General features: G+C 57.2%; 1 protein-coding gene across 1 annotated transcript in view; it reads right to left on the bottom strand.

Annotated features, from left to right (window-relative positions):
* Positions 1-1,202: 1,202 nt before the first annotated feature.
* LOC103596987 (fibulin-1-like) overlaps positions 1,203-14,091 on the bottom strand; it is a 37,802-nt gene continuing 24,913 nt past the window's right edge. Inside the window, 8 exon segments of the mRNA XM_008580785.1 lie at positions 1,203-1,489; positions 1,492-1,646; positions 5,593-5,716; positions 7,571-7,702; positions 8,556-8,675; positions 11,420-11,545; positions 12,311-12,439; positions 13,187-13,330. Of these exon segments, the coding sequence (XP_008579007.1) occupies positions 1,467-1,489; positions 1,492-1,646; positions 5,593-5,716; positions 7,571-7,702; positions 8,556-8,675; positions 11,420-11,545; positions 12,311-12,439; positions 13,187-13,330 (953 nt within the window). The 3' untranslated portion in view covers positions 1,203-1,466.

The following is a 14,091-nucleotide window of genomic DNA, read 5'->3' as shown; positions in this document are numbered from 1 at the left end:
GATTAATCAGTATTCAGGCCAGGGACAAAGCACATGCAAAAGGCCTGAGGCAGCAAAGGGCTTGGTGGTGCGGCTCGGTGGCAGTGAGCAAGGTGACAGCAACCTGAGGTCAGACTGGGATTGCACGCAAGGACTCAGTTATGCACAGTCTTGAAAGGCACGTTGAAGATCTGGGGTGCTCGACCTAAATGCAAAGAAAGCCATAAAGGCAGAGGCTAAAAGATCACTCCAGCTGCTGAGCAGAGAATGAGTCATAGAGAGCTGAATGGACGCTGGAGACCAACAAAGGGTGACAGGTGACAGTGGCTTGGCTGGAATCATGATGGAGGAAATGAGAGGGGCAGTTGGGTTGAGGCCCACAGAGGAGGTCTCATGACAGAAGATAATGGTCAGAACTGTGGAGTTGGTAAACCAGGGTTTGGAAGCCGGCTGTGTGACCTTGGGTGAGTCAGTCACCCTCTCTGAGTCTCCATGAGGATGATACACCTGCCCGGCAGGACTGGAGGTGACACGTACTTCATCAGTGGTTCCCATGAGCACCACATGGACTGTGCTGTCCTTTGCCTCACCCCTGGCACAGGGCTGGGATCCACAGCGGAGCAACCGGCCCCATTTAAGCAAGATCGTGTCCAAGATGCTGCAGCCGGGTTCAGTGTTTTTCCACCCCGTCTTTGGCTTTTTATCAAGACAGAGTGGGAGGTCTGAATCTCAGGATAGAGCTTTTTGTCACAGTTAAATGGTCAGCTCCGAGTGATACAGGAAGGAACCAAGCCAGGGCCAGGTGACCTGGTTCCTTGGCCAGCCTCAGCCACAACAGGCTGTGGAACTTTGGCCAAGCCCTTCCCCTTCTCTCTCGGCCTCAGTTTCCACATTTATAAATTGAGGGGGGACTGAGCTCAGTAATCTCTGGGGGCCCTTCTTGGTCATTACCTTTAGTCTTTGGGTTCAACACAAAGAAAGAAGAGATAACTCATCTGAAGTGATATGCCGAGCCTCTTTCTCCCCTGGCCTGGGCTCCCTGGGGGGATATACTGTGAGCTCTGTAGACAGGCGCCCCCAGGTGCATGTCCCTTTACAGAAAACTTTCCTCGGTCTGCCCTGGGGGGCACCAGGTGGTGGCAAGTGCTCAGCTCACCACCAGGTAATACGCAGCACGGAGACTACCAACCACACCAAAGAAAACCCAGCACGCGGGGCCGCCATGTGGGGTGGCCTGCTAAGACTTTATTGAAATCCCGGAGGGGGAGGGGAGGAAAGCAACAAGGGAGCCCCCCCGGCCCGAAGCAAGTGCTCAGAGCTCTGCAGACACAAAGATGAAAAGCTTGGCCACAAAGGAGCTGACGGTGCCGTGGCGAAAGAGATCCATCTTGACGGTCAGGAGCAGGTCCCTGGGCTCGGGGATGGGCTTGGTGAGGGCCACCACCCCACTGTGGTGGCTCACCTTCCGGGTGGTGAAAAAGCCCTCCTCATTGCCGCCGGTGATGGCCAGCTGCATGCTGTCCCCGGGGACGGCACTGGAGGGGCCCATGCGGAAAACCACCGCGGGCACTTGGATGTTGGTGGGGAAAGAGAGGTGGTAGTAGGTTATTCTCAGAGGCAGCTTGGGGCACTCCTGATTCTCATGGCAAGGCAAGCGCTCGCAGCGGCTGCAAGAAAAGTGGACAGGGAGACACAGGGGGGTTAGGGCAAACTCAGCAAGCGGAGAAACGAGTGCGGGGGAAGCGGGGCAGCGGGGGCTCGCGGCGGGGCCTCCCGCCGCCCCTCTGGCCGGTCCAGCCAATGCCAAGAGTGCCCTCACTCACCTGCGGGAGGCGCCGAGGACCTCCGGGCTGCTGACTCAGGCACTAGCCTCTTCCAACACCCTCAGGGGGCACTGGATGGTGGGGGGCCAAGGGCTGTGCCAGAGTGAGGCGTGTCCCCTTCTCACTGGCAGAGCTCACCCCGGGCGCCCCCAGCAGGCACACTCTGCCTTCTGAGGGTCATGCGGGCTCCTGGCCCTTCACCCAGACAGTGGCCAGGGCCACACAGGGCTCTTGGGTGGGTCTCCAAGACGACCTTTGAAGTGATCGTCTCCACCACTAGCAATCAGGGCTGCTGCCATTGACCGTGTGCTTGGCTATTCCTCGTGTGATCACTACAACTGCACTATGGCCATTTTCGGATAAGGAAACTGAGGCTCAGAGAGAAAGTGGCCTTCCCAAGGTCACAGAGTGAGTGAGGGAGCCAGATCTGGGTGCAGACAGCGAGGTCTGCTCCCCGTTCTCCATCACTAATCCTTGTGCTCCAGGCCCAGTTCCCCAACTGTGTCCACAGGGCCAGCTAAGGGCTCAGAATGGTGATGGTGACAGTTACTGACTCCCCAGGACAGATCCTAATTTCCTGTGACAGGATGGTGACAGGGACTATCTTCTGTGTCCTGAACTCCAGGCCCATCACACTCTGAAAGCAGATGCTCGGCCCCATAGGACCTGGCTGAGCACGTTCCAGGAAGTTCCACCATCTTGACTGCACTTGATTCTCTAGTCAAGAGCATCCTGCCTGGTCTTCTGTCACATCTCCCTTTCACCTTTTTAAGTTTCCATCCTAGCAGGGCACAGGCGACCACTCCCTAGTCCCTGCCTGGCAGGGAGGGCCAGGCCCCTGGGACCTCAGGCCCTGGTTTCCATGGATGTGTCCCCTCACCATGCCATGAATCCTGGGTCATGTCATTCACTACAGAACAATGGGCCCCAGGTTTTCAGTTCAATACACTTGATCTTAACACTCCGAGTTCTGTGAGGATCGTCAAAAGCCACCACACCCCAGAGAAGAAAGGCCCTCAAAGCCACCACCTTCTCCGGGGAGGCACAGCTGCTCTGGCCACCGCCCGGCTGTCCGATGCTGTGGCCATCCCTGCTGGCATCTCCTGACTTTCATGTGATTGTTATTCCAGAGACAAGCCCTAGGAACCGGCCAAGGCAGAGGGGCCATTGAGGGCTCCAGCCCTCTCTGCCCACCCTCAGGCCCAGAGCTGTTCACTCGCGCCCCTTCCCCGGGAAGCAGCAACCAAGCCCACCCAGCTTTGCTCCGGCTTTCAACGCCACGAGAAGTCAGGGGTCGGCCCCACCAAGGGACAAAGAGGATGTTTCCAGTCCCAGTGCAGGCTGTGGGACAGCTTTGGACAGTTCCCCCTGGGGATAGGAGGAATCGTGAGGTCAGGGCCTGAACAGCCTGGTCACATCCGCGAGGCCCGAGAAGTCAGGGGTCGGCCCCACCAAGGGACAAAGAGGATGTTTCCAGTCCCAGTGCAGGCTCTGGGACAGCTTTGGACAGTTCCCCCTGTGGATAGGAGGAATCGTGAGGTCAGGGCCTGAACAGCCTGGTCACATCCGCGAGGCCGAGCCCTGCGGTTTGTGGCCCTGCTTACTGGGTCATGCTCCAGTTACCATCCCTCGGCCGCCGGGGACACTGCCCAGAAGCTGCATGAAGGAAGAGGGGGCTGAGGCCCGGGGGAGAGAGACTTACCCCTGGCCTGTCAAGGCCCCTGAGTGCCCTGCTCCTGTTGAGTGTTAATCACAGAAGTGCTGGCTGCTGGGGCTTTTCTATATATGCCTCTTTTGGACTTCAAAAATTGCTTTGTGAAGGTGAGATAATAAATTCTTTAGCAGGTTTGGATTTTGGATGAGGAGGAAAAGGGGTTGTAACATGGAAAACTCCAGTCTGAGGGGTTGGCAGTGCTGAGAGAAGGTTCGCCCCTCCTTGCCCAGCCCACTGGCCTGCGTCCCACCCATGTCGGTTCACTGGCAAAGGAACGATGCCTCTCTGTCAGTGACTTGTCACTACAGCTCACACTACAGCTAGCGGTGCTCCTGCGGTCCCACAGCAGCCGACCGGGATGGGGCAACCAAAGGTAAAAGTTCCTGTGGCCCTCAGCTGGGGATTCCAGGCCTGGACCCCACTTCCCACGCCTGACACTGGGCTCCTGGCTGGTCCATGCCCTTCAGCAGGGGTCCACGGTCCTCCCCACCCTCCCAGCACCCCACATACTCTCCCGTCATTGTTGTTTGCATGCACTCCTGGTGGCCGGCACAGGGGCAGGGCCTTTGTGGGCTCACTGTCTGTCCAGTTGCCTGCACACAGTAGGCCCAAGAAGGAATGACTTTCTCCAGTACTGAGGGTGTGGCAGAGGCTTCCAGAGCTCACGCCAATATAAGGGGTGGAGCTGGATTCTACCAATTCCAGCCAACCTCAGCGCCCAAGGCCAACCTACCGAGCCTTGGGCTTAGGAGGCATCAAGACCCCTGTGCAGGGCAGCTTCCTCCTCTTTTGGTTTTGTGACCGTGTGCCAAGTTAGCAATCAGGTCACGGCCACAGCCAGTCTTCCAGAATCCTCAAACCCAGACATGACAAAGGCCTGGGAGTGAGTGAACTTACAATGACAAACGGCTGCACATCTCAAACTGAGGACACAGGACTTTCTTAATGGCTCAGGAAAGCACCACTACTGCCCGCCAGGCTGCCGCATAACCCACCAGGTCTTTGGGACACTATGGACTTGCAAAACCCATCCTGAAGTGTCTTTTCCCTAGCCCGAGCACAGGAAGGAAAAGAGGTGGCAGGTTTCCAAGCAGACAGGAACACATGCTGGGAGACACAGCAGCTCAGGGCAGCGGTAGCCCCAGCGCCGGCGAGAACATGAGGGCTGCCGGGGACCCCAGAGCTGCTCAGCACACTGCAGGCTGGGCCAGGCTGGTGAGCCGAGCCACAGACACTGGAGCCCGGTGCACCGTCAAAGGAGGACACTGACCCTCAGGCAGGAGGGGTGGCTGGCCAAAAGACTAAGACAGCCTCATGGTCAAGAGGCCAGGCCTGGGAGCAGGCAGCCAGCTGTGCACTCGCCGTGAGCATCTCCAGGCTGGGGGAGGCATCACGAGTCCTCACTCCCGGGACCGGTTCCTGAGACAACTGACAGCAGTGCCACAAGAGACTCACTGAACAAAACTAAGGGCGAAGCGGCTGTGAGGTGACAGTTATGGCCCTGGGGTCCTCACAACTCCATGAGGAAGGTGCTTCCCAGATACCCCAACAGACACCCTGGTGGCCTGGGCGTGAGTGAGCTTACGATGACACATGGACACACACCTCAAGTTTAGGACGTGGAACCTTCGGTGCTCTCCCACAGAGCCACCTGGCTAGCTGGATTCCAGCTTTTAAGTGGCTCACCCAACAACAATGCCCCAACAAGTCACATCGGCTCCCTGGCTTTTGGCTGACACAGAGACACTGCTACCTGCTCATCTGAGTTGGAGCATCTGCATGTCACAGACAAGGATACTGAGACCCAGAGGGCTTGCTCAAGGTGACACACCAGGAAACAAGAGGGCTGAGGTTTCTGCTTGGCTCTATGCACAGGCCTGGCCTGCAAGCAAGACTATAGACCCCAAACTCATCTGAAGTCACTCCCTTGGCTTTCTGAGACCAGTCTCTCTGGAGTTTAGGGGCCTGAGAACCAGAAATCACTGGTCACAGCTCGCTAACCTCCCACCCAGGCCCAGCAATGGACCACCACGAAGGCCGACCCAGATAAACGATGGCAGGGCCAGAGGGACTTACGTGTCTGCGGAGCGGCGGTAGTTCTCAGGGCACTCGAAGGCCAGGCAGCGAAAGCCACCCTGGATGTTGAAGCAGGTCTCATTGATGGAGCAGTTGTGGATGCCAGTCACACACTCGTCAATGTCTGTGAGAGACCCAAAGGCAGCACAGTGAAGGCCAAGGCCACCGGAGTCATCTCCATCCACAGACAGAGGCACCAGTCCTCCCACCAATCGGGTCGGGGGCAGGGATCGGGCCATCCTTGCCCTCCACTGGCTGGTTTCTGGAGCAGCGCCCTGTGCCAGCTTTTATTTGTAAGATATTAGCATTTATAAGGTATTAACTTATGATTACAATCCCTGGAATGAGCGTAACCATGATAAAAGCAAACACTACCTGATGGGCCCTGGGAGCACTCAGCAGGGACAACTCACTTAATCGTCCTAACGATTCAATGAAGCAAGCACTGTCATGATCCTCGTTTTAGAGGGGCGCTCACAGAGCTTAAGGGACCTGCCAAGGCCACACATTTTGGAAGTGGCAGAGCTGAGCTTTGAACCCAGGCAGGATGGCAGTGGAGTCCATGCACTAACCACCCAGGACCTCTCCATGGCTCCCGAGGCATGTCACCCTTACCTCACACGTGACTTGTAACATCCTAGGAGGGAAGGAGCAGAAGCTACCAGCTCCATATTACAGTGAGGAAACCAGGATTAAAGAGTTATACATATTGCCCCATGTCCTGGGGTCAGTGCCTGTTTGGGCTGGACCAGAACCAGGCCTGGGATTCCAGAGTGGGGCCCAAGACACCATAATGAGAAGCCCCTGGAGAGGTAAGCCACCCCCTTCCCACAGACACTCTGGAGCAGCAGATGTCACCAGGCCTGGGAGGCACCCATTAAGAGGTGCCGAGTGCCTGATCCTCGGTGGCAAAAAAAACACTCCCCATCTCAAAGGCCACGGCTCAGGAATGTGTTTTGCTGTATCTGGGCAGGACCCCAGGCTGCGGTGAGGAAGCCTGGCCAGGAGAAGGCAAGTCATTTGCTCCGTCAGAAATGCGAAAACAAAGCAGCTTCCATCCAGAGCTCCGGACGGGCTGTGCGGGTCCCTCCCAGGAAATGCTGCAGCTCCTGCCTGCCTGGGGTCAGTCACCTCCTTCCTGACCAGAAACTACATCTGCAGAACCTGGGGCCTCCAGAGCCGCTGGACCCACAGCCCGTGAGGGGCTCACCAGGAAGGGGCTGGGCAGACCCCTCTGAGATGCAGCCACTGGGGCCATTCCTGGATGAGAGGCCAGTGTGTACACCCCAGAACCACTGGTTAACAAATATCTATTTAGCACCCTCTCAGGTATCGAGTGGACGGTCACAGGATGCATGGTGACCCCAGAGTGTTCTCGGAAACAGGGGATGGACACAGAGCAGATGCTGTGGACCCCATATCATTTAGCCCACCCTGAAGCCAACGGGCCCCAGCTGGACCCTCACAGTGTGAGTGTCCACAACTACGAGGACCTTAGGGCTATCCCCTTGCCTGGACCATGAGCAGCACCTCGGGACAGAGGCCCTGCCACCTGCTCACTGTTGTGACCCAGGGCCTGGCCCACAGCAAGGGCTCGTCCAATGACCGAATGAAAGACTGAACAGGCAGGCATTGTGCTGAGCATGGGGTCTTCTGGGGCCTGGTTTCCCCTTTCCTCCCCGGCAGGCATCTTCCCAAAGGCCGTCAGCCCTGTTCCAGTCTTCTCGGGGCTACTGAGGGCACAGGGAGGGCTCAGTGTTCCTGCCCGACGGAGCTTACCTGGGGCTCAGTCAGCCCTAAGGACAGGTGTGCTGGGGCCTGCGTGCTGTGGATGTGGAGGCCTCCCCTCCCAAACGCACCTCGTCTATGGTGTGGCCCCTGAGTCGAAGAACACAATCCCCCAGCCTGGCCTCAGCCCCCAACACTGCAGAGCCCCAAGCCTGGCCTGAGCGACCCCGGTGGTTTCTGCCCTGCTCACCTTGGCAGTTGCGGCCGTTGGGGGCCAGCCTGTAGCCGGATGAGGGGCAGGTGCACTGGAAGCTTCCAGGGATGTTGATGCAGCGGTAGGAACAGATGTGGCCCCCGGTGGGCAGGGCACACTCGTCAATGTCTGCAATGGCAAAGCCCACCTGAGCACCCTGGGTCCTGGCCCACGGCCGCAGCTGCTGGCCAGGCTCCGTCCCCTGGGGGGGCCTGGGAGGGCAGCAGGACAGGGAGGGCTGGACACAGGAGGCTTCGGAGACCATCAGGTCAGAAAAGGAAACAGGCCCGGAGAGGAATGGGACTAGCCTAGGGTCACACGGCAAGTTTATGGAGTGAAGTATGCATGTGGTGGGGCCCGGGTGTGAATGGAGAACAACGCGCTATAAAAATACACCTCACATGGAAATAGTGACGATCACAGCAACGGCTGCCTTTGAGCACCTGCGGGGAGCCAGGCACTGGGTGAAGTGCTTTCGAGAGATCTGGTTTAATCCTCCAACAACCTGGTGAGGCTGGGGCTGACCCCCCTGTTACAGAGGAGGACACGGTGGCCCAGGCCTGCTGAGGAGCTTTCAAAAGGCCAGAGGCGGAGCTGGGCGTCAGGGACGTGGGTGGTCCCTAAGCCCCTCCTCACCTCTCAGCCACCTGCTGCCACCATGCCCTGAGACGTGCAGCTCAGGGTCCCAGTACACTTGGCCATCGCCACCATGGCATGTTTATTAAAGAACAGTTCGGGAAGTGTTTTGAGCCCCTTCTGGCCTCGCTCTCCGTGACAGGTGAAGTGTACCCAAATAAACCTCAGTTGGATGGAAATCCACACACCACCCGCCAGCCTCAAAGGCAGAAATCAAAGGTTCTCCAGGTGAAGAAATTCCAGCAGGCCCTTTCCTCTGAAATACAGGGCCCGCAGCTGCCGTGTCGCCCCGTCGTGGTGAGGTGGGGGTGCTCTCCGCTCAGCTAGTGGGAGGGGGCGCGCTCACCTTCGCAGGTGACCCCGTCCACGTCACTGAGCTGGTAGCCACGCCGGCAGTAGCACTGGTAGGAGCCATAGACGTTGGCGCACTCCTGGCTGCAGGGGCTGCTGCTGCACTCATTTACATCTGAAAGAGAGAGGGTCCCTGAAGTCACCGTCAGAGCCACATCACATGTCCCTGCCTCCACAGCAGCCCTCATCCTGATGGCACTGGGAGCCAGCAAACAGACATCTCCTTTCCACCTCCCTCAAGTAACACACTTGGAGAGGCGGAGGTCCTGGGGTGTGGAGCTAGGGACCTGCCTGGGTCACCCTGAGAGAGAGGGCCCCCACTCCAGCCCCTCACAGCTGACAAATCTGGAATCTCTTCATCCCCGCCACTGCCTGTATCTCCTGCCAGGATGACAGCAACAGCCTCCAGTCTCAGCTCCCTCTAATGCAGCCCCCACCAGGGGGCCAGAGTCCATTCTAGTTCTCAAATGGAAATCCAATTCTGTCCTCCCTCCTTCACCTCCTAGATGACATCCTACAAAGATGATGGTACAAGGAAGGCCCTTGGTGACCCGGCCCATATGCCAATACTCCTAATACTCCAGTGCTCTGAACCCACTGCGCCACTCAGCAACTCTGGGCTATCACTCATCTAGAGGAGAAAAAAGACAGCAAACCATGGCCCACAGGCCAAATCTGGCCCACCACTTGTTTTTGCAAATAAAGTTTTATTGGAACACAGCCATGCTCACTCTTTTACCATGGTCTATGGCTGCTTTTGTACTACCACGGCAGAGTGGAGAAGTTGCAATAGAGACTGTGGCTGGCAAAGCCTGAAATATTTACCATGTGGCTTTTAGAGAAAAAACTTGCCACCCGCTGGCCTAGATGCCCCTTCTCACATTTATTTACTGCTACTTCCTAGCAGGACAGAAGGGAATGTCCATTAACCTCTCGCCCCGTGTTTCACCTCTGCGGCCCCTACACTCCTGGCCTGGCCTCCACCTGCTCACCTGCTCACCTCTGCCCAGTGTCATTTCTCATCACACCCTAGAGACTCTCCCTGACGCAGGAGCCGAGTTCTTGCTACACACTCGGGGCTGGTGCTTCATCAACGTTCAGTGGAGTCACATGGCCAGGCTGGTCAGGCACTGGTTCTGTGTCCACAACAGTGGCCACTAGTGTAGACATGAATACCTACTTTTCAGTCACTTAGTAGTGACCAGGGGAAGCACAAGCCAGAAATACTAACAACAACAACAACAACAGCAGTTTGCACAATGCCAGCTCTTCATCTCGTACCCGGTCCTGTGACAAACTCTTCCCACACTTCGTCTCATTCCATTTTCGTGACCCTGCCTGCAAGAGGTTGGTCCTACTATCCCTGTTTTACAGACGAGGACATTGAGGCCCAGAAACGTGGAGTCACTTTTTCAAGGCCATGAAAATGGCAGAACTGGGATCTGAACCCAGGTCTAAGTGACTCCCAACTCGTGAATCTAGTTCCTTGCCCATACACGCTTGTTGGGTCTGGTTCTCGGGGGCAAGTCGCAGAATACCTGGGAAGCCTAGCACCCAGGACCCCGCCACACCTTCCGTCCCCTAGTTTGAGAATTATTACACTGGAGCACACCCTGGAGTATCCAACTCCTGTGGCCATCTCATCAGTAAGGGCTCTTTCCTAATCCAGAACTTTAAGACCTGCCACATTTTGAGTCTGGCTCCAGAAGTTGCCCCCTGGGCCACTGCACTACACATAGCAGGGCACGGCGGACAATGTGACGGATGCCAAGGGCTTCTCAACTTTGCTGACCACGGAACCTGATCCCCAGATAGAACGTGACATCTGCTGAGCACCTATTGCGTGCCAAGCCCTGGGCTGAACGTGCTGTTCCAGTGATCCCAGCTCACTGCCAGCAGCCCGGGAGGCTGGCATTATCTGACAGCTGCAAGACTCTCAGCACAAAGACTGTCCAATGCCCACACACCAAGAGACTTGGCAAACTTTAGCATGGCTTCGACTGGCCCAAACCCATGTCTTTAGGATGAGGGTCCCGGCCCCCTTCAAACACCTGCCCGAGAAACCTCAGCGCTCCCAAAAGAATGTACTCTGTGTTCCAGCCAAAACCTGACCGCAGGCCCTGACCTCCTTTTTTCTTAGCAGCATTTACTTTAGAAAAATTTGCAAATGTAAATCATTTCTCCGTCTCTTTGAGATGCACATTCTGCAGCCCAGGAGTGTCTTTCTCAAGGACCTGGGAGCCATCCCATCATCAGGGATGCCAGGGCCCCATCTCCCAGGCTCTGCGGGAGGGTAGGTGCCTGCCTTTGATGAGGGCCAGTTGGCAGACACAGGTGGCCAAGTCACAGTGACCTTGCCTTAATGTCCTTGGCCACTTTCCTCTAGCACGTTCCAGCATTTAAAAAGCCTCCCGCCTTTTGCTCTGGAGGACTAGAGATCAACTTAGCCTGCAGCCTCTCTCCCTACCACAGTGGTCTGAATAAAATCTGCCATACTGCCTTTACACAAATGTCCAGCTTGTTTTGCTTTGACATATCAATCCCTTTCCCCCATGAGGACACTGATCAAGGTCAGTTGTCCCCAAGGTCACATAATTGGTGGGTCTTACGCCCCCAGATCCTGTGCTCATAGCCACATCCCACTGGCCTGGTCATGTCATCAGGAGAAGTTGGGGCAGGCAGGCGGTCCTCTCTGCCAAGCAACTTTTACCAGCATTTCCCCCAATAACATGCTAATTAGCGTGTGCTTTAACACAAACGCACATCAGCCCCACTGGGGTCTGTAGGAGCAGTGGCCGTCCTTGGAGGAAGGCAGTGTGGGGAGGGGGTGGATGAGGTCGCCGACCACCTGGCCCCCACCTTCACACGAGCGGCTGTCCACGGAGAGCCGGAAGCCCACGGAGCAGCTGCAGTGGTAGGAGCCCGGCGTATTCTCGCACTTGTGGCCACACAGGCGCCCAGGGTAGCGCTGGCACTCATTGATGTCTGCAACAGAGGGAGTCCAGTCAGGCAGGGTCCACCCGCAGCACTGCCCTCCTGCCCATGGCGGCAGCTCACAGCCTTCGTCCCTCACCTCCTTCCGCCTCGTTTCTCAGACGAGAGAGGCAAAGCGACTTGTCCCTAAGGCATGGCAGATCAGTGGGAGCTGGGACCACCCCTGCTGTGCCCACCCACTGGCCAAGCCTCACGCTCCTTCCGAACACGTGCCCTCCCGGTAGTCCTCTGCCCAGTGCCCACAAGGAGGGTCCACCAGGAATCTGGCCAGGAGGCCGGGGACAGCTGCCAGCCTCCCCTGAGCAGCTGGTTTGGTGATGGCAGGCGCTGGCCGGGCAGGGCCTGACTCCACTCCTGGCCGTCTCTGACTCTTGCTGACCTGGACTAACTGCACATTTCTGGCACTGTGGCCCTGCATGTCAGCGGTGCCTCACTAACACTGCGGGAAATCACTAACACTGCAGACTTGGGCTTGAGTCTCATACACACTTGGAGGTTTCACATCAAGCAGAGCACCTGTTCTACAGGTGGGGAACAGGCTCACATCTGGGAGGGGCTTGCCAGTGGCCACATGGCGTGGCAGTGGCAGAACTGGAGCTAGAACGGGGGTCTCCTGACCCGGGGGCTTCTCTCTGGGTCTGCCTGCACTTGGGATTTTCTTAGATGAGGACCATGGTCACTCCAGGTGCCACAGACAGTGTCCTCTCTGGTGCCACCTGATTGGGTCCCCCGAGGCCTGCAGGGATGCCCACGTACCCACGCATGTCCTGCTGATGCCATCGAAATAGTAACCAGGCTTGCATTCGCAGCGGAAGCTGCCTGGGGAGTTCACACAGCGATGTCCCGTCCCACAGGGCTCCGAGGGGGGCGAACACTCATCCACATCTTGCAAAGGAGAAACAAAGACACAATGAAAACCTTTAGTGTGGCTTTTTCCCTTAAGATAATCAGCAAGAATGGAGCATAGCAAGATGTGCGTGACAAAGCAGCGTCACCTCACCCTTCACAGACACCACGGATATCTGTGACATGCCGGCCCCAGGCTGGGGGACAGTGACCCAGGTGCAGCCCCTACCCACAGGAGACCTGCTCTGGCCAGCCAGCAATGGCCCTCGTTAAGGCAGAAAGCACCCAGTGACCCAGGGGAGACACTGAGAAAGTGTACTGGGAGTCATGGGGAGGAAGACTCCTTCCCTGGCCACGACCTGGGCAGGCCAGGTGCAGGGGGTCAGAGGGAATCATGTAAGAGCAAAAAGCCACACAGAGGGGACAGGGCAGCACTGGTGTGGGGAGTGGCAAGACCCATCTCAGCAAGTGTAAGGTTTGTGAAGTTGGGGCCAGCTCAGGAGGACTGAAATGTAAGCAGGGGCATCTGTCCTTTGTCACCAATGAGGAGCCGCTGAAGGGCTCTGGGGAGGGAGGAGTGAGAGAGATTTGGGAGCTGGACAAACTGGACAGACTGAAGGAGACCAGGCTGGAGGCGGTGGACGGGCTGGTGTTCTACTGCAATAGTCCAGGCGAGATGACAAAGGCCTGTGCCTGGGGACTGGCAGTGGGAGTGGCATTGCTTTGGGGACCAAGTCTCCCCTTCCAGAGGAGGAAAATTTCAGATTTTTTTTTTTAAATACCAACCCACACAGCGAGTTCCCTCCTCATTGAGATGGTAGCCACGGCCACAGTTGGGCACATTCTTCTGGCAAGCGTAAGAGCCCTCTGTATTGATGCATGTCTGCCCGACAGGGCACGGGGCACTGATACTTAAGCACTCATTGATATCTACAGAGGGGGAAGATGGAGACAACGTGGTTAGACGTGCGGGGTGTCCAAGATCCTGACAACCAGATCCCCAAAGGAGCCCCTTCCCCACTCTGCAAAACCACAAGCAGAGACACTGCGATCCTTTACCCTGGACCAAACAGCAGCCTCACAAATGGCTTCCAAATTTGCCAGCACACGTCGCCTCAAAATCCACCTCCCTGGTCCCTCTTTTTACCCGTAAACCAACTCCTCCACCTTTCACTGCACCAAATCCAAACCTGCCTGCCTGGTTTTGCTGTGTTTTGTCCACCACACAGGTAGACGGAGCACCTTCTCTGGGGTTGGTGCTAGGAGACAGAGGGGACCGTCCCCTCTGCACCAGCTCTCTGGCCCCTAGCAAGGCCCTAGGCTCCTCTGGTGACTGGCCAGGCCACGCCTGTCCCCCGAGCCCAACTTGGCCAGCCCTCTTCTGCAGCCCTCAGTGCTCACACCCTAACAACACACCTACAGCTCCTGCAGCGGCCATGCCGGGTCCCACCTCCAGGGACGCCCATCCCTCGCCTGCCTGACGTAGCCATGCCTCTGTGAGCACCACCTCCTCAGAGACACCTTCCTGCCATACCCCCATCTGGACTCTGCATGGTCTGGGCTGACTCAGGGCCAGCCTGGAAGGGCTGTGGCTTCCTGAGGTCACAGCCCAGCATTCCCCTTCCTCCACTGGACAGGCCTCCTATGTGGGGACCACAGGGCGTTCACCTTTGGTGAACACACAGTGAGGG

This window comes from Galeopterus variegatus, unplaced genomic scaffold (assembly GCF_000696425.1).
Source record: "Galeopterus variegatus unplaced genomic scaffold, G_variegatus-3.0.2 Scaffold2159, whole genome shotgun sequence".
In the NCBI taxonomy this organism is placed as follows: Eukaryota; Metazoa; Chordata; class Mammalia; order Dermoptera; family Cynocephalidae; genus Galeopterus; species Galeopterus variegatus.
Note: the sequence above shows the minus strand (reverse complement) of the source record. Positions and strands in the feature narration are given on the sequence as shown.